General features: G+C 48.2%; 2 protein-coding genes across 2 annotated transcripts; one reads left to right on the top strand and one right to left on the bottom strand.

Annotated features, from left to right (window-relative positions):
- Positions 1–1261: 1261 nt before the first annotated feature.
- On the top strand, positions 1262–9732 carry LOC115248487 (zinc finger protein basonuclin-1-like). The gene is made up of 5 exons (XM_029832273.1): positions 1262–1614; positions 4111–4213; positions 4829–5064; positions 6369–8398; positions 8630–9732. Exons 1-5 carry the CDS (start codon positions 1600–1602, stop codon positions 9414–9416), a joined length of 3171 nt encoding a protein of 1056 aa, XP_029688133.1. The 5' UTR covers positions 1262–1599; the 3' UTR covers positions 9417–9732.
- Positions 9733–17378: 7646 nt separating this feature from the next.
- Positions 17379–18892, bottom strand: LOC115248484 (gap junction delta-2 protein-like). Its single transcript, XM_029832265.1, has one exon. It carries the CDS (start codon positions 18522–18524, stop codon positions 17397–17399), a length of 1128 nt encoding a protein of 375 aa, XP_029688125.1. The 5' UTR covers positions 18525–18892; the 3' UTR covers positions 17379–17396.
- Between the last annotated feature and the right edge of the window lie 559 nt (positions 18893–19451).

Raw genomic sequence — 19451 nt, 5'->3', positions numbered from 1 at the left:
CGATAACTACCTGAATAACCAGCCGATAACTACCTCAATAACTAGCCGATAACTACCTGAACAACCAGCCGATAACCACCTGAACAACCAGCCGATAACTACCTGAATAACCAGCCGATAACTACCTGAATAACCAGCTGATAACCACCTGAATAACCAGCCGATAACTACCTGATAACCAGCTGATAACTACCTGAATAACCAGCTGATAACCATCCTCAGGCCTTTTCTTCTCCGTCTCCTCAGACATTGACACATTCCTCGCAGCACAAGGTAAAACTTGTTAGCGAGGCTGCTCACGGAAGTGTGTTAGTGGATGTAGACACACACCAGCAGAGGGGCAGCGCTGATTTAAGGTATTACTCAGGAGCGGGGGGAGGAACGGGGGGAGGAACGGGGGGAGGAGGCGCAGGAGAGCCCCCCACCCCCGACTGCATCAGGAGAGCCCCCCCCCACCCCCGACTGCATCAGGAGAGCCTCCAGCCTTTGTGATTCCTTTTGATCAAATCTCTGTGAAAGATGAGTGTCATGCCCTCTTCCAGCCAGCTGTGAGGGGACTGCCCTGCACCTCTGATGGGGGAGACCTACACATGTGTGTGCAGGAGAGACAGACAGGCAGGCAGGCAGGCAGACAGGCAGACAGGCAGGCAGGCAGGCAGGCAGGCAGGCAGGCAGACAGACAGACAGACAGACAGACAGACAGACATACAGACAGACAGACAGGCAGGCAGACAGGCAGGCAGGCAGGCAGGCAGGCAGGCAGGCAGGCAGGCAGGCAGGCAGGCAGACAGACAGACAGACAGACAGACAGACAGACAGGCAGGCAGGCAGGCAGGCAGGCAGGCAGGCAGGCAGGCAGGCAGGCAGGCAGACAGGCAGGCAGGCAGGCAGGCAGGCAGGCAGGCAGGCAGGCAGACAGGCAGGCAGGCAGACAGGCAGGCAGGCAGGCAGGCAGGCAGGCAGGCAGGCAGGCAGGCAGGCAGGCAGGCAGACAGGCAGACAGGCAGGCAGGCAGGCAGGCAGAGAGACAGGCAGGCAGGCAGGCAGGCAGACAGACAGACAGACAGGCAGGCAGGCAGGCAGGCAGGCAGACAGACAGACAGACAGACAGACAGACAGACAGACAGACAGACAGACAGACAGAGAGAGAGACATGCAGGGAGAGGGAGAGAGAGAGAGACCAACTCCTGAGGTGAGAATGCAGAGTGGGAGGATCTCATTCCAGTCCCCTGTGCCCAGTTTCAACACACACACACACACACACACACACACACACACACACTGAACATCTTGAGTAGTTTAGAGTCCACGGCAACATTAGAGCAGAGAAAGCGGAGGAAGCACGTGTGAGAGAGAAAGGAGGGTAGAAAGAGTGAGTTCTTGGCTTTTTTGTGCCGTGGTTGTGGCGGAGTGTGTGTGAGTGAGTGTGTGTGTGAGTGTGTGAGTGTGTGTAAAGTACATGTGTGTCACCAGTGTTGGAGCAGAGGCTGCTGGGTGTGATGACTCTTTTGCATTAGTACTTGAGTGGAAGGCAGAGTTGGAAGCAGTTGTTTGACGGACCTGTGGTGGAATGGCTGGCTCCACAGAACCATCTGACTAATGACAATGGCTGAGGTAAGAGCACATTTCTCTCTCTCGCCCGCCCGCCCGCCCGCCCGCCCGCTCTCGCTCACACACACCGAGATGTTTGGCAAATTAAATTTTGTGGATATTGATCGTGAAGAAGAGATGAGAAAGGTCCAGTTGCTGGCTGCTGGGACCCGGCTCCTCTGCAGTCGTCTGGATTCTGGAGAAAGTTGACGCAGGTTGAGGTGCTGGTGGAAACTTCTGACAGCAAGTGAAGGAACCTTCTCATTTTAATCTTTATTTCACGAGTGTGTGTGTGTGTGTGTGTTTGTTTATGCCAAACGTGTAGATTTAGTACAAAAGGCCTGTTTAAATAGGTAAAATCCAGACAGAATTGTTTTCACCAGCACAATGAAGTAATTTGAAATCAAAAGTCCTTAAAAGGGAAGTGAAGTTAATTTTACATTGTTTCAATCGTGCTTCGTTTACACCCAGATGAGCTCGATCCTTGAATTCATCACCAGCCCCTCGTCACTAGAATTTTTTAAAGTTTAGTGGTTTAACGGAGACAAATGGTGCTGAACCCTGACGCGCGCGTCCTCCTCTGACAGTTCAGGCTTTTTATTTGTTGTGGGAGCGTGGTTGTCGTACCAGCGGTGCACCTTTAACACAGCACCAGCGTTGACCAGTGGTCCTGCTGTGGTCCCCCGGTCTGGCCGTCTGTCCCAGGTAGCCTCCTGGTCGCTAGGCTGCTTCACTAGGTCATAGTGGTACAACTGAACACGCTCAGTGTGTGTGTGTGTGTGTGTGTGTGTGTGTGTGTGTGTGTGTGTGTGTTTTAATGGCTCATTAAGTGATTAATTGATGTGGCGGGAATCCTCTTTATTGTGACTCTGCTGATGTTGTAACAGTCGCCGTCACTCTTGGAGTCTTTTGCTCTGATTGTGAGATCTGACCCTTCTCATTTAGGCCAATTGACGCCCTGTTTTTAATTTAAAAGTGCAGATTTACGGCTTTTATAGCTGTACTTTCTGCACGCAGCAGTCCTCTTCCTCTTCATTTCCATTTGATCTGTCAGTTTTCACCTCTCCATGTTTATTACCTGTTAATAAACCATTTATACAACCATATTGCTCTCAATAATGTAAAATATAACCTCACACAGGGGGGTTCTATTAGTGGGTCAATGACAGGACAGCAACGTTTGTGTCTCAACACAATTACTGACAACCTCATTGGCTAAATATAATAATAACATTGCAGCAGCCTTGACATCCCATAATCTTTTTACACCCGTGCTACTCAATCAGCAATTTCACTGAATAAATGTCACTGTTAAAAATGGCTGTTCCAGCTAAAGAGCCAGTTCAAGGCATTTTTCTAGGCTGGGATGTTTTTCCTTCTATTCTCTTTACGTCAGTGATCTTTGAGCCCGTTTGAACCTCTTAGTTCAGCAGAGGAACTCATTTTGTTGTCCCCCCGCCAACACACAATTCACAGTGATAAAGGAAGAATCGTGTGTGTGTGTGTGTGTGTGTGTGTGTGTGTGTGTGTGTGTGTGTGTAATTTTGGCTGCCATCATAGTTTTACACCCCTTACACACCCTTCAGCAATTCCTCAAGCAGTGATCTTTCAGGCCTGGTCCCAACATATTCTCATTAACACCCCCAACACACACACACACACACGCGCGCACACACACACACACACACACACAGAGGGAGATAGCACATCATGTGTTGGCTCTATGCTGCCACCATAAGGTTGGTGAGATTTTACAAGCCAGATGTGGCAGAAGGCAAAAAATGAGGGTTGATCAGATATCAGATATTTGATTTCTGATTTCCCTTTTTGACATTAAGTGTATCTGAAGTGTAATAACATCACATGTCTGTCTTAACTAGTGTTTAACTATTAATCTCAGGAGGATCTTCACTGTCCAGTAGTGATTAGTGACTAAATAATGAGGATAAATCCACGAGGAGGATTTAATAATAAAAGAGACAAAGTTATAAACAGTATTCTAAGTAACTGCCCACCCGTCTGTTCAGGACTGCTTTTACCTTTTTACCCTAATTTATTTTTTATATTCTTGACTTTTGCCTTCCACAGTTTTATGTGTGTTTAAATCCAAAAATTACTAATAAAAATTACAAATTAAAATGAGTGATTTGTGAGAGTTTCCAGTTTAACGCGGCTCATAAATTTTGCTAAATCACTTTTTGGGATTTCAAGATTTCAGCAATATCAAAAATAGCTAAAAATGTGAATCATCACTAAGTTTCCATCAGAGACTTTAACATATCGGATCAGTTTATAGCTGAGAGATTGTTAATTCTTGCCTGTACAGTTGAATCTCAGGCTGCAGCTGAGCCGTGTTTGATCTGTACGCTCGCCTCCTTCCTGTTTCCTTCATCTCCCCTTTCACTTATACACAATCACAAACCAACCAAGTCATCCACTGGTGACCGGTAGTATTGTTTAATCAGGTTAATATTAATCCAGCCTGTTGTTAGCCTGCTCTCTTCTTATCTGTATGACCAGGCTATCTGCTGCACCTTGGTGAGCTGCAACTGCGACAGCTTCAAGCCCGCGAAGCTGAGGAGGCGACAGTGTGAGAGCTGCAAACATGGCTGGGTGGCGCACGGTGAGACCCCCGACCTGCACATCTGGCCTGGGCGGCTGCAGCCGTGCGGGGCCGGCGGGGCCGGCGGGGCCGACGGGGCCGGCGGGGCCGGCGGGGCCGACGGGGCCGGCGGGGGCGGCGGGGGCGACGGGGCCGGAGGGGCCGACACCTTCAAATCAGTGAAATAGCTCTGCTCATTTAGAGGCTTTATCTCACAGCGTTTCAGTGGGAAACGGCCCATTAATTGATCATGTATTCACAGAACATTAAACTCATAACCAGCATCACACACACACACACACACACACACACACACACACACACTCAGAGTTATGATACGAATAATCCGAATATTCTTATCAATGATGACAGGACATGAGGAACTGTTGGATGTGCTCTAAAATGTTTATCCTGAAATATCTGTTAAACATTTCTCTAACTTTTATGATTTCTAACGTAATTTTAGTTTTGCTTTAATTCTCTTTGAAATTTGGTTCAGCTTTGGTTGAAAGAATTGGGCTAAATTTTGATTTGGATGAAAGACAGTCTCATTCGCCTGTAAATGTTCTTACCTGCATCATGTTTACCCAGCAATCATTTGACGTCGGTGGTTATTTTTATTTGCCCCTCTGGCAGCCCTGAGCAAGCTGAAGGTGCCCCACCTGTACCAGAGCAGCCAGGTGGAGATCGTCCACTCCAGCGTGGTGTTTGACATCTGCAGCCTGATGCTGTACGGGACCCAGGCCATTCCCATCCGCCTTAAGATCCTCCTGGACCGACTCTTCTCCGTTCTCAAACAGGAAGAAGTCATTCAGATCTTGAACGCACTTGACTGGACGCTGCAGGACTACATCCGAGGATACGTGCTGCAGGTGAGCGCGCCTTCGCTACATCGTCCTCGCTGAAACGTTAGCAAATATGCAGCCATGCAATATGTTCTGCAAAGTGTTTATCAGTGTAATAAAATAATTTCCACCCTGTTCCCTCCCAGCATTGTTATAAACACAGCTCTCCTGAAAGTATCTATCAAATAAAGAAAGAAAGGCAGAAATAAACAAATAAATAAACAAACAAGGCTATTTTCAAAATGAGAAATATAGCACGAATTGCTAAGTACCGTGTCCTCAGAGCGTGCGGACTGCACACACTGCTAAAAGATTCCCAGAAAGATGAGAAACCAGACTGGGGAAGAACTGGGACCTGGTGACCTGCATCCTGCTGCTGCTGCCTCCTTGAACCACCAGCCATGAGCCGTCTCCAAACTGTGCTGGCTGTGATGTTTAAATATTGTCTTTTTGCTTCGGATTTCTTCTAAAGCCTGAGCCAAGATGGCCCAGGCCCAGGCCTCAGGCTCAGCAGTGACTCTTACTTCGATTAGTACGTCATCAAGTATTCAAGATCCACCACATTTAATTCATGTTAACTCATTTAATGTCGAACATCGAGTCGGAATCCTTGACAGGCACCCAACGAATGCTGTGTGATGAAATATTAACCATGCTATGGCACCAAGATGCTGCTCGCTTTCAAAGCACCCAAACTCACATGTGATTACCGCAGCGCTGAAGGGAGGATCCACTTGATCAATATCAGATACTACTACTCTTCTTCTCTGTCTATATGCACATACAGTATATATATATATATATGTGTGTATATCTTCTTTCAACCAATTTCCGTTTCCTTTATTAACGTCCTTTACAGGTTGTGTCTCCTCACACTCTCGATGAATATTAATGAGCAGATCTTCACACGCTTCAGCAACGCCAATCAAAGGAAACCTTCTGTGCTTCATGTCGAGACAGAAGAGTTTCTACTGTACATAAAACGTGCACCTTTAGCAGTAACGAGCGTCCCATTTGGATCAGACGGTGTTTCTGCGTTGAAACGCACGTTATAGGAGCGCGATCCAAAAGCCACAGGCTGTCTCTCGGGCAGCAGCCTTTTCGAGGAGCTACGTGGGATCAGAAAACATAAGTGATGATGCAGAAAGCAGCCAAAGGCACGTGCACACGCTTACGTGCACAGATGCTATTTGATTAGCTGAGCCTACTGACGTCGTCCCCCGTGGAGACACGCGGGAGATGGACACCCTGGTTTTAATGCTGCGACTGAAGACTCTCTTTTTCTGTCCTTGCCGTGCGCCCCTCACTCTATACTGTGTTCCTCTCATCAGGATGTTGCTGGGAAGGTCCTGGACAGATGGGCCATCATGACATTTGAGGAGGAGATCGCCACACTCCAGCAGTTCCTACGCTTTGGGGAGACCAAGTCCATAGTAGAGCTGATGGCTCTACAGGACAAGGAAGGCCAGGCAGTCCTGGTTCCAAGCACTCGCACCAACTCAGATATACGCACATTCATTGAGCGGAACACCCCTCGGACCACTACAAACCTTTCTACACCCAAAGTTGATAAGCTAGGCAGCAATAGCATGCACCACTTTGAGAACTTCATCAATAGCATGGCTTTCATGCTGCCATTTCAAATGTTGGGCTCTTTCCCGCCACCCTTTATGGGCACACCAACAGGGATGCAGCAGCAGAACCACAACCATCAGCCATGCCTTAGATCGTTTGAGCCACAGAGTCAGAGGCAAGACACTCATGGACAAGATGACCTAGGGAAGGACCATCCCATTTCTCTGTCACACCCAACAGAGAGCAGTCTACTGGGGTCCCACTCCATTATATTTTCTGCCGATTTAGACAGAACTAGTGACAAACCAATGGATTCGCTGTCCACCAACACAAAGATTGAGGCCGAGGACTTATCAGCCAGTGACAACTATTCAGACGGACCCTCCACACCATGTACACCCCTGATGAGTTCTGAAGTAGCACAAATGTCCCCTGAGGAAAAGCTGCGCTCTCTGGAGAGGAGCGGGAGTACCGGTGGAGTGGTCTCGGGAGGGGGCGTGAGTTCTTTAAGAAAGGGCCGTGTGATCTGTAATGCCTGTGAGAAAACATTTTATGACAAAGGCACACTGAAGATCCATTACAATGCAGTACACCTCAAGATTAAACACAAATGTACCATTGAGGGCTGTAACATGGTCTTTAGCTCCTTACGCAGTCGCAATCGGCACAGCGCCAACCCGAATCCCCGGTTACACATGCCCATGAACCGGAACAACAGGGATAAAGACATCCAAGGCAGCTTGTCTGCTGATGAGAGCTCTCAGGGAGAGAAACGGTCCAACTATGGAACCCCCACACCTGTCTGTTCAGCAGAAAGCCATAGGTCAGCGCATGGCTCTATGCTGAGCCACGTGGACGCCAGCCCCAAACTCCACAGCAGCTCCTTCCCCAGCATTGGGCACGGTGGCATTCTCTTCCCAAATCTGAAAACAGTGCAGCCGGTCCTACCCTTCTACCGTAGCTTGGTCACCCCAGCAGAGCTGGCAAACACACCGGGAACGCTTCCTTCCCTTCCTGTGTTATCTTCATCCGTGCCCATCAAACCCATCACAGCCCAAAAACCCTACCTGATGGACCCTGTACCAAAGAAGAAGTCTCGGAAGTCAAGCATGCCAATAAAGATAGAAAGAGATGAACAGATGGATAAAGACAGCGACTCTGAGGACGAGGCTTTGATACAGCACAAAGATAGAGAACTGGAGTCGGTGTGTTCCGTCAGAGCCTGGGAGCAGAAGGAGGCGGTAGCAGGTCACGCTGGTTGTGAGAAGGAAAGGCAAAGTATTAAGAATCTATTGGAAACACCGACAAGGGTAGAACTGGCCCATAGGGAACAAGATGGCGAAAAGGGTGAAAAAGGGGTAATCACCTGTTTGCCCCACTCCACCGAAAACAGAGTCAGGGAGAATCACTGTGAAAGCCTCTCGCTCAAGGAGCCCAACAAACCCGAGGAGAAGGAAGACAGGGAGCAAGCCATACTAGTGCAGGCGGCTGACAGGAAGTCTGAGATCAGCGTGGACGACGGTGGGTCCATTAATGGGGACGTCCCCTCATTCATGGACAATGACAAGGATGGAGCTGACAGCTGTTTAGAGGACTACGGAGACCCGGATTTGTCTCATTTGGACCCCAACAGTGACCTGCAACACCACTGTGAGATCTGCAAAAAGGCATTTAAGAACCCATGCGGCGTGAAGCTACACTACCAGAATGTTCACCTGAAGGACATGCACACGTGCACAGTGGAGGGCTGCAATGCTGCGTTTCCTTCCCGCAGGAGCCGAGACAGGTGAGAAGCCACCCTATCCTGTCCTACCGCAGTCGAAACATGTTCAGCTCGGTGATGACGTTGGTGCGTAGCTCCATTCAGTTATCACTGTGGAGCTCCATCCGTCTCACGCCGATCACACGAATGTTAGCAGTTATAAAAGAGGTGATAGATGAGGATCGTTCTGTGGCTTTAGACCAAACAGTGATGCACCTGAGCTTCTAACCAATGTTGTGCTTTCGTTGTTTACAGACATAGTGCAAATCTGAACCTGCACCACAAGCTGCTCACCAAAGACTCATTCAGCCTAGGCAACACCTTCTATTTGTCTTCATCCAAATGTCCAGACAAAGACTCTGCTCTCCTGGACTATGGCCCAGACCTCCAGGGTCGAGGTCTCTCCGGTCAAGACTCAATGAACCAGACCTCTGTCATCTTCAAAGGGCATAACCGCATGGGCTTGGTCTTCCCTATGAACAAGCTATCTACTGCCCCCTACAGTCCCGACGCACTGTCTATTGTACAGATGGGGGAAGGTGATGATGGACAGGGAGGGGTGGACGGGGCTGTCCTTGACCTCAGCACTTCTTCCTCCGTGCCTCCATGTGGCTCTTCCTGGGATTCGGACGGAGGATGCAGCGAGGGGGCGGAGGAGTTGGAGGAGCCCGAGGAGGCCGTGCTCCCTGTTCCTGACAGTGAAGGAAGCTGTGATGGGATGAGCGTGGGGAGACTTGGGGTCGAGGATTTGGCCCTGAGAGGTGAGAGGACCTTGGACTGCGGTGGGGGAGGGCAAGATCGGATTCAGGGTGGCGGAGGTGGCTCTCCAATAACCTGCCACGTCTGCCAGAAGGTCTACAGCAACAAGGGCACCTTCAGGGCCCATTATAAGACCGTCCACCTCCGGCTGCTCCACAAGTGTAAAGTCCCAGGCTGTGACACGTCCTTCTCCTCTGTGCGGAGTAGAAACCGCCACAGCCAGAACCTAAACCTTCACCGAAACCTCGCCGTGACCTCAGGCACTGCAGTGGAACAGGAGTAGAACTCTTTTCCCTGAACAACTGCACAAAAACGTTGTTCTTGTAGTTATCTCCGGCACCTAGAAAGGCTCACCAATTAGCACTTTTAAACGCCCGTAATGTGGTCCCTCCAGGAACGTGTGATGTTGGTACTACAGTCATTAACTCTGTCAGCACAACCGTCGGTTTCCTGTGAGTTCACCAGTCACAACGTCCCCTCCTCACCCCTCCAACGTCACCCGTGGGTGCCTGTGACGTGTCACCGCTCCCATTCACCCATGGCTACACAATTAGAGATACTGAGCAGCACAATCACCCTTTCACACCTGTTCACCACAAGCTTCACAGACTCCAGTGGGGGATTAATCAAGGACACCATTTCAGCCTTTCCTCGTTTCCTTTCCTAAAGAGTTTAAGACATTTGTCCTTTTGTGTCATTATCCTTTTTCATTTAAGGAAAAATCTGCCCTTTTATAATTCAAACTTTAAATACGTGATGAAAAAAAGAAACTATTTTTGTGGGTTTTGCCTTTGGTGTCAGCGTATTTGGATCCCGGATTCACAACTCTCGGAGGGAACATGGTGCGTTTTTTACGGAACATCACTAATTTGGCTTAAAAATGTTTTTAAAGAGAAAAAAAAAACAACTTTTGCAACCTTTGTTAAGAACATCAGCTCTCCAACATCGATCGTTCAGAACTGATTTCATACGTCGACCTTGCCAAAAAAGGCGTTTTGACGTGCGTTGGCGGTCATGTGACGGCGTGTTTTGATATTCGCTTCTCCTGTGGAATCGTGCATAACGTGTTCACCAAAAGAACCGGGGCCAGTTAGCCTGTTAGCCTGTTAGCCTGTTAGCCTGTCTGCTCATGGTGCTGTTCCTGTTCAGTGTAATCTGTCTTTAGTGTTTGCTTGTTGCTAATGTTGACCAAAGATTTCTGGCTGTTGACAGGTTTCCATAGCAACCCCTTCATGTCGTGTAAAGGAATATGCCCCGCCCACTGTCCTCTCATTTATTATGCACACAATTCAAATCTGACCGAAACAAGACGATGGAGAGTCTATTTTTGTCTGACCGGGGGTCGGAGAGTCCTGGAATATGGTGGAATTTTCCTGACTGACTGGACAAACAACAGGAAGCTGGTGGACTGATGCATCTACTGTGAAAGAGTCCAACACTGACCATCAGACTGTATATATACTAGGACTGGATATCACACATATGTACGTATATGTGTGAATGAGGTCACCTGACAGGAAGTGTGACGCCACTCAACGTCACTCATGTTGCGTTTCTTTCTCATGACAAACATCAAAGACGGATGATGAGTTTTCCTCTCTGGGTTTGCTTCCAATTCTCAGTGTAACTTATTTCTTTGTGTATTTAAATGTTTTTATTCAGTAAAAGGTGAAAACAAGCGTGTTGATGTCTTCATGTTTCCTTTGATCTAATGTTGCAGTATTGATCCGATTAAAGATGAAAGGAAATAAACGATAATAAAGTCGCATTTAAAAATCTCCCTTTCTTTTGGAAGTGTGTCATCCATCCATCATCCATCCATCCATCCATCCATAATCCCTACATCCATCCATCCATCCATCCATCCATCCATCCATCCATCCATCCAACCACCCATCCATCCATCATCCATCCATCCATCCATAATCCCTACATCCATCCATCCATCCATCCAACCACCCATCCATCCATCATCCATCCATCCATCCATCCATAATCCCTACATCCATCCATCCATAATCCCTACATCCATCCATCCATCCATCCATCCACCCATCCATCCATCCATCCATCCATAATCCCTACATCCATCCATCCACCCATCCATCCATCCACCCATCCACCCATCATCCATCCACCCATCCATCCATCCATCCATCCATCCATCCATCCATCCATCCATCCATAATCCCTACATCCATCCATCCATCCATCCACCCATCCACCCACCCACCCATCCATCCATCCATCCATCCATCTATTATCCATCCATCCATCATCCATCCATCATCCATCCATCCACCCATCATCCATCCATCCATCCACCATCCATCCATCCATCATCCATCCATCCATCCATCATCCGTCCATCCATCCATCCATCCATCATCCATCCACCATCCATCCATCCATCCATCCACCCACCCATCCATCATCCATCCACCATCCATCCATCCATCCATCCACCCACCCATCCATCATCCATCCATCCATCCACCATCCATCCATCCATCCATCCATCATCCATCCATCATCCATCCACCCATCATCCATCCATCCATCCATCTTCCACCCATCATCCATCCATCCATCCATCATCCATCCATCCATCCATCTTCCACCCATCATCCATCCATCCATCCATCATCCATCCATCCATCCATCCATTCATCCATTTATCCATCCATCCATCCATCCATCTTCCATCCATCCATCCATCATCCATCCATCATCCATCCACCCATCAACCCACCTGCCAGTCTCTCCATCAGCCTCCTGTTATTGTGCTTCCTTGGTAAAGCTGACTCCTGTTTCCTTGTGTTGTTAGAACTGTTCCAGGTCTCCACGGTGCCCTGCTGGAGGGAAGAACGTGCAGGACTGGACTCTGGTCTTGGCTCTGCCCTGGAGCTCTCTGGGCACCCTGGAAGGCTGGTCCAGGGCTTCTCCTGCAGCCCAGGAGGACTTTTGATCTGACCTTTAAATAAAAGCTTTGATGAACACGACTCCGGCCTGCTGCGGGGTCCAGGAGAACCTCGTCACAACACCATCCACCCAGGCTCATAGTGATGTTTACTGTTTACCCATTACTGATGTTTACTGTTTACCCATTACTGATGTTTAATAAGTGCTCTTTTGGGTTTTTAATTATAACAAGTGGGTTTTTTTTGTTTACTAATAAGTGTGATCATAGATCTTTAATAATAAATGTTATTGTTAATTTTTAATAATAATAATTTAATAATATTAAGTGTCATTATTGATGTTTAATAACATTATTGACATTTAATAAAAAAAGGTTTTTGTTGATGTTTAATGATAAAGTGTTAATTTTTGTCTTTAATACTGTGTTATTGTTGATATTTAATAATAGGTGTTTTTTATGTTTAACAATAATTGTTATTGTTGGTGTTTAATAATAAGTGTTATTTGTGGTGGTTATTATTGTGTTATTGTTGATGTTTAATAACAAGTGTTATTATAGATGTTTAATAATTGTCATTATTATTGATATTTAATAATAACAAGTCTTACTGTTGATGTTTTCTAATAACAACTGTTATTGTTTTTTGCTAATAAAAAGTGTTGGTATTATAAATGTTTAACAACAAGCGTTTTTTTTTCATGTTCAAATATAAGGAGTGTTATTATTGATGTAAATAAAATTAATTTAAAATTAATTAAATGTAATAAATTAACAAAAGTAAGTAGTAATTAGTAATTACACGTGTTTTTATTGATGTTTAATAATAAGCATTATTATTGATGTTTAATAGTAACAAGTCTTATTGCTTATGTTTACGAATTACAAGTGTTATTATTGATGTTTAGTAACAACAAGCGTTGCTAAACCACGATGCTAAACCACGATGCTAAACCACGATGCTAAACCAGTTGACGATTCACTGGACAGCATAAGGAATGCTAGCATGAAGCTTCTTAACAAGAAAGGTTTTGATTTAAGAGCTGAACTAACAACCCAGTCCAGGCTGAAGGCTCCTCCAGGTGGAGGTGAGCTCCTCCAGGTGGAGGTGAGCTCCTCCAGGTGGAGGTGAGCTCCTCCAGGCTGAAGGCTCCTCCAGGTGGAGGTGAACTCCTCCAGGCTGAAGGCTCCTCCAGGTGTAGGTGAGCTCCTCCAGGCTGAAGGCTCCTCCAGGTGGAGGTGAGCTCCTCCAGGCTGAAGGCTCCTCCAGGTGGAGGTGCTGCGATGCTCAGGGGGAGTCGGTCCTAATTACTGCAGAGATAAACGGACTGACGACCTGCTGAGGAACGAGTCCAAGTGCTGCCGTGTTCGGAAGCGTGTTTGGAGCCTTGCGTAACTCCACAGCTCCACCCACCACACGTGTGAGGCTGCGGAGCCGTTTCTCCTTCCACTCTGCTCCTCAACGCCGAAGTGGCCTCCGTCCTTCCTCACCGGCACGCTGCGAGAATCTAGTAGCACTCAGAGAGGGCACGGCGGGCTATTTTGGACCGGGTGCTGCACGTAGGCTCCGCTACTCACCCGAACCCAGATGATCTGTAGAGGCGGAGCATCGGCTTCCTCCACACGGCCTTATCAGCAACGGGAGCTGTTCGGGTTATTTTTACAAAGCTGCTTTCAACTACGACATTAAAACACCGTATTTATGGCTGAGTCGTGTGAAACGGTGCTGTTAAATAACAAACACACACCTAACACACTGGGTGACCCGCTGCTCTGGGAACGCTCGTTAGAGCTTTTTTAGGGCGCTGCACCATCGACTGGGCAGCCTTGTTCTTCTCATCGAAACGTGACCAATCACACACATCAGTGAAATGTCTCATTTCATTTTATGTTATTACAAACTAGAAACACACACACACACATATATATCCCCCTCTCAATAAGCCCCTCATTACTCAGAGAGTATATCACAGCTCTGCCTGATAGCTTAATTGTTGCTAAGCTAACAGATGGTCTTCATAAGAAGAGAGGAACTGGACAGGAAGCTGCTTGTAGGTTGGCTGGAGGCCAACAGTGAGTGGATGGACGTCGATGTCCGATCAGCTCTTCAGGGACGTCCCAGAGACGGTCCTGTCAGGAAGGGGGGACTCTCTGGACCCAGCATCTTCAGGGGTCTCAACCCAGCTGCTCCTGGTGCCTCCTCAAACACTCTCAGCTTTAGTGGAGCCACAATCCAACACTAATGTCAACAACAGACACATTTAGGACCAGACAAGGTTCTAGGAACAACTAGTAGCTGCTTAACTAACGTAAACCAGCACTTCAGGCCCTGATAGTCGCTCATTATAGCGAAGCTAAGGGGCTTCTTAGCATATTGTTGAAGCACATTGTGTAAATAATCTACTCTGCTTGGACTTTACACACTGTTATATCCTCATTAAGGTTTGTCTTTGCGCTCTTTTTATTCTGCTTCACTGTGGAATTGAAGTGGCTCCTGGGGGACAGATGTTCTGACCTGGGATCCCCCTCAGCTGCTGCGACACTCATCGTCATGTATCCAAAGGGTCCGTGGACCAGCCTGCTTTGGCTGGATGCTAACTCGTTGTTGCTTAATGGAGGCAGCAGGGAAGCGTGTTGGTACCAGTTCATGGTCTGGTTCATGGAGAAGATGGCAGCAGTTCTCATCCTACAGAGAGATCAGTGGTCAACAATGCTAAATTAGCTGGAGAATGCAGAACATACACTCGTATTCTGCTCCTCTAACTCATTTTTTTCAGTACACATGAAACATAAATGTAGTCAGATGTAGTTACTTTTAAGCTAAATTAAATTGGCAAACATTTCTATTATTTCTTTCCGGTTCCCGTCGAGGATTGTTGGACTCGTCATCGATCTGGGAGCAGAAGCTGCACAAAGCGGCCTCATCGTTTACGGGCCTCTACTGACACCTGCTGGTAAATAAAGGAACATTGAGGTGGTTCAGGACATCCATCATGGAAGGTGAATCATCTCCATCTTCAGGGTGGACAGAATGCCAGCAGCCATGTCCAGGGACAAACATGTGCTGGACGACCAACTGCTTGGACATTCCATGCTGCAGGGGGACAGCTTCTGTCCTCCACAGAATCATGGCTTGGTTAATATCAGTCATACACAACACGGGTGGCTCCTGTAGGGGGCGCTCTGGTGAGGGATGTTTGGACACAGAACTTTATTGGCCCCCTGCAGAACCTTTAGGACAAAGACCTCATTGTCTGCTGGACACATGGTCCTCTGGTCCTCCACAGGATGCAGCTTCAATACAAAGGAGACGTGACAACTGTGCATGTTCTCAACTAAAGTCGTGTCCTCACCACCCATGAGAGGACATAGTTAGGTAGTTAGTTATGGTCACCATGTTTAGTGACCGGTCCGGGGGGCACAATGGCTCTAGACCATCACACCCCAGTGGGGAGCATTAAAACCAGGATCTGAGCTCTTTCTGTCGTCTTCCTTTTGCCATGAGACGTCTTCTGGTCCAGCAGGGACATCCGTGTCTTCATCTTGATTGGTTAGGTTTATTGTCTCTGCTCTGTGAAGGCCCTTCATTTCTGTGGTCCATGGATGGACTGATAATGGTCAGCAGAGCTTCAGCTGCTCGTGTCCCTCTGGTCCCTCTGGACCATTAACTGTCCCTCATGTGGTGCTGGGTGGAGGGCCTGGTTGTCCCAGTGACCCTGCCATGAGCTGGGGACTTGTCCAGGGGCTGGGACGGACTCCAGCCTCACGCGACTGGGTGGATGGAGGGATGTTCTTCACAAGTTCTTCTGAAGAACACCTGCTTGTCTTGACAGATTGACATGATTGAGACACTTCAAGTCAAAAAAACAACAACAATAGTTTGTTGTAGTTTTTAAATTAGACATTAGTTCAATATTAGTTTCTCAGTAATACACAAAAGGCATCGACTCTATCTTTGAAGAAATGCAATAATTTTATTTTTATTTAGTTATAGAACATTTGGATGCGTCACTATTCTTTTATTCTTAGATTCAGACGCAAACCAAAAACGGGTTTGAAGCACTTTTGTCTCGTTTGGGGATAAAAAGAAGCGTTTTTCCAGATGTTTGTGTGTCTCTGAGCTCTCGCGCACGTTTAGATGTTCCAGCAGCTGGAATCTCGTCCACATTCTTCAGTCTTTTACGGCTCGAATCTCCTCAAACGTGACCTGAGAGAAGGATCCTTGACCTGCTGAAGCTCTTCATCAGTTCCACAGGAGGAGAGGAGGAAATGTGGAATACATGAGGATTCCTGCCGAGACTGCAGGGAAGGTTAGTTAGGGTTAGTTAGGGTTAGTTAAGGTTAGGGTTAAAGGGTTAGGATTAGATGAGTTAGGGTTGGTTAGCTTGGTTAGGGTTAGAGTTAGAGTTAGGGTTGGATGAGTTAGGGTTAGTTAGGGTTAGTTAAGGTAAGGGTAGGTCAGGGTTAAAGGGTTAGGATTAGATGAGTTAGGGTTGGATTAGTTAGGTTCGTTAGGGTTAGGGATAGATGAGTTAGGGTTAGTTAAGGTTAGTTAAGGTTAGGGTAGGGTTAAATGGTTAGGATTAGAAGAGCTAAGGTTGGTTAGAGTAAGATTTATTAGGGTTAGTTGGGGTTAGGGTTAGATTGGTTAGGTTGAGTCAGTTGGGGTTATGTTTAGACGGGTTAGGGTTAGTAAGTTATGATTAGGTTAAGGTTAGTTTGGGTTGGATGGGTTAGTTTTAGGGACACAACCTTCAGCACTTGTGTCAGATCAGCAGTTTTCTCTTGGGAAGCTACAACAGCCCACAAACGTCTTGACAGGTGCGACTGTGAAGATTAATAACCATTCATTAATAACCATTCATTAATCACCATTCATTAATCACCATTCATTAATCACCATTCATCGAGAACCATTAATAACCATTAATATCAGACTGTAACCTAACGAGACAGAGTTTCGCCGTTTCATCCGTTTCCCTGAAGATCTTTAAGGCAGCAGTTGTGGTTGACCAGAGGTTATGAGAAACAAACCGAATGAAGAGATTTAGTCCAGATTAGCAGATTGAGGAGCTCGTTATTCTAAAAGCACCTGAGTAAAGTCTCAAGTGGGACTGGACCGGAGGGAGATGGTCCTCGTTCTGACCCAGAAGAGTCCCACTAGAAACAGAAGCTGTTGATTGGTTTTCATTACCAGTATTTACTCAGTATTATCTGGATTAAAAGTAGAGGCGTTCTCATGAAATTAGCTGGTTATTTAACGAGTAAAAACGGGCCACTGGAGTCATTCTTAAAACTGTTTAATGCTAAAATCAAAGCCATCTCCGTCCTTCAGGACATCCCTTAAATCCAGACTTCGGTGCAGCTCTGCTTGGAGCCTCTGGTCTCCGCGTTCTTCACAGGTGGCCTCTGACCTCTGTGGGGGTCGGCTCTCTTGGACACCTCTAAGCGGATCTCCTGGACCTTCTGGAACTCTCTCTTCTTGCCACAGTTCAGCACGCAGCTCCACTCGGGGCGGTGAGCCATCACCACATCCAGGGTGGGCAGAGGGGTGGAGCTGATGTCCTTCAGGCCTAAGGAGGACTTGGGTGAAGGACTGACTGGAGGAAGGGCTTCATAGCCCTGTCGTCCACCTGTGCAGCCTGGCCAGGACGGCTCCTCCTTCAGCTGCACCGCCTGCCGGATCTTCTTCCAGCCCAGGTGATTGAGTTCCAGCAGATTGAGGAAGATGCAGAAAAGACCAACACAAAACATGAAAATCAGGAATATGGTCTTCTCTGTGGGCCTGGAGACGTAGCAGTCCACGGGCTGGTTGCAGGGCGAGGAGCTGCACACGAAGCGGACCGGAACCTGCAAACCGAACAGCTTCCACTGGGCCAGGACAAAGCCCACCTCCAGGGCTGCTCGTAAACACACGTGAAAGATGTAACATTTGGACAGGACTCCTCCAGAGACCGCCAGGCCCTCAGAACTTCCTGCTGGGACGTGACGGGAGGTCACCAGGCCTCCGCCCTCTAAGATGTCCGCCAGGCTGTGGCCCAGGTGCTGATGGGAGAGGACGGAGCAGCTGTCCGAGCTGCAGCTGGGAGGACCCCCCTCCTGTCCGCCGCCCACCTGCCCTCCCTCCTTAACGCCGCGGCGCCGCCCCAGAGCGGCGTGGGGGGACTTGGACAGGTTGTGCCACGTGTAGACGATGAAGCAGAGCGATGGCGTGGAGACGCTGATGATGTGGAACACCCAGAAGCGTGGCTGCGAGATGGGAGCGAAGGCGTCGTAGCAGACGGTGGAGCATCCCGGCTGCAAGGTGTTGCACACAAACATCTCCTGCTCGTCGGCGTACACGTCCTCGGTCGCCACGGCGACAACCAGCAGCCTGAAGATGACCATAACGGTCAGCCACAGACGGCCAATCATGGTGGAGTGCTGGTGGACGGCGTCCAGGAGGCGTTTGAGCAGCGTCCATTCAGTCATGGCGTCCTGTCGCTTCTGGCCGTCTCCTTCACGTCCTTCGCTGTCACAGCTGAAACCGTCCTCCCATCGGGACACTCACGTGTCCTGGTTCTGCTCCATGGTGGAGGACCTCCTTTGTGAGCCTCTTGTTTCTGGCTGGACCTGCTGCTCTTCGTGTCCTCTTGTAACTCCTGCCCAGCCTGGCTGTCTGGCCCTGGAGTCATGGAGGCAGCCCCCGTCTTTCACAGATAAGGACGTCCACTTGACAGAGACACTCCCTGCGCTCACTTCTCTCTTGTCTTTTGGACCCATTTAAAACCCCGGGCCTCCGTCTGCTCCTTTAGTGCCTGCTGATAGCGGCCTCTCCACAGATTAGTCTCCTCCACGCTAACAGACTCTTCCTTTAATGGCAGGAGCACATTTCAAAGAGGGTCCAGAGAAAAGGACGGTCCACCCGTCCTCAGTCCACCGCTGCAGGGACCAGGCTTTGGACTACACGTTTAACATTTCCAGTGTTGGTTTATGGGAACATTAGCAGCCAACATCTAACTTTTACTGGATTCTTCTCGCTGTCAGCAGATCAAATCCAGCTGTAGGTTTTAGGCTCTGATTCGGTCCGCGACAGACGCTGCCCTCCAGGGGCCGGGAGCAGGTCTTGGCCCCGTGCGCGCTCCCGTAGGAGCCTGTCCACAAACACAGACCGAGTCGACAGTGGTGCAACAGCGCCCCCCAGTGGTTAAAGGGCTAAACTCCACCGTCCTGATCATGTTCAGACTGGAACGCCTGATTTAGACACATGACGTCACCTGCTCCCGTCATCAGATGACCTGTAACAAAATAATGGCGGAAAAAAGCTGAATGAAAACATAACAGGCGAATTTTCGGCCTTTTCCAAGTTTAAATGTGCTTTGAGAAGTTAGTCTTGAAGTTGTGTGTAAACGAGCCCCT

The sequence above is a fragment of the Takifugu rubripes genome, unplaced genomic scaffold (genome assembly GCF_901000725.2).
Source record: "Takifugu rubripes unplaced genomic scaffold, fTakRub1.2, whole genome shotgun sequence".
Classification (NCBI taxonomy): domain Eukaryota; kingdom Metazoa; phylum Chordata; class Actinopteri; order Tetraodontiformes; family Tetraodontidae; genus Takifugu; species Takifugu rubripes.
Note: the sequence above shows the minus strand (reverse complement) of the source record. Positions and strands in the feature narration are given on the sequence as shown.

Excerpts from the sequence above, each read along its gene's own strand:
- LOC115248487 (XM_029832273.1), top strand. Across the intron at positions 4,214-4,828 it reads ACATGGCTGGGTGGCGCACG|CCCTGAGCAAGCTGAAGGTG; the intron begins GTGAGACCCCCG and ends CCCCTCTGGCAG. Across the intron at positions 8,399-8,629 it reads TCCCGCAGGAGCCGAGACAG|ACATAGTGCAAATCTGAACC; the intron begins GTGAGAAGCCAC and ends CGTTGTTTACAG.
- LOC115248484 (XM_029832265.1), bottom strand. The coding sequence starts at position 18,524 with ATGACTGAATGGACGCTGCTCAAACGCCTCCTGGACGCCGTCCACCAG.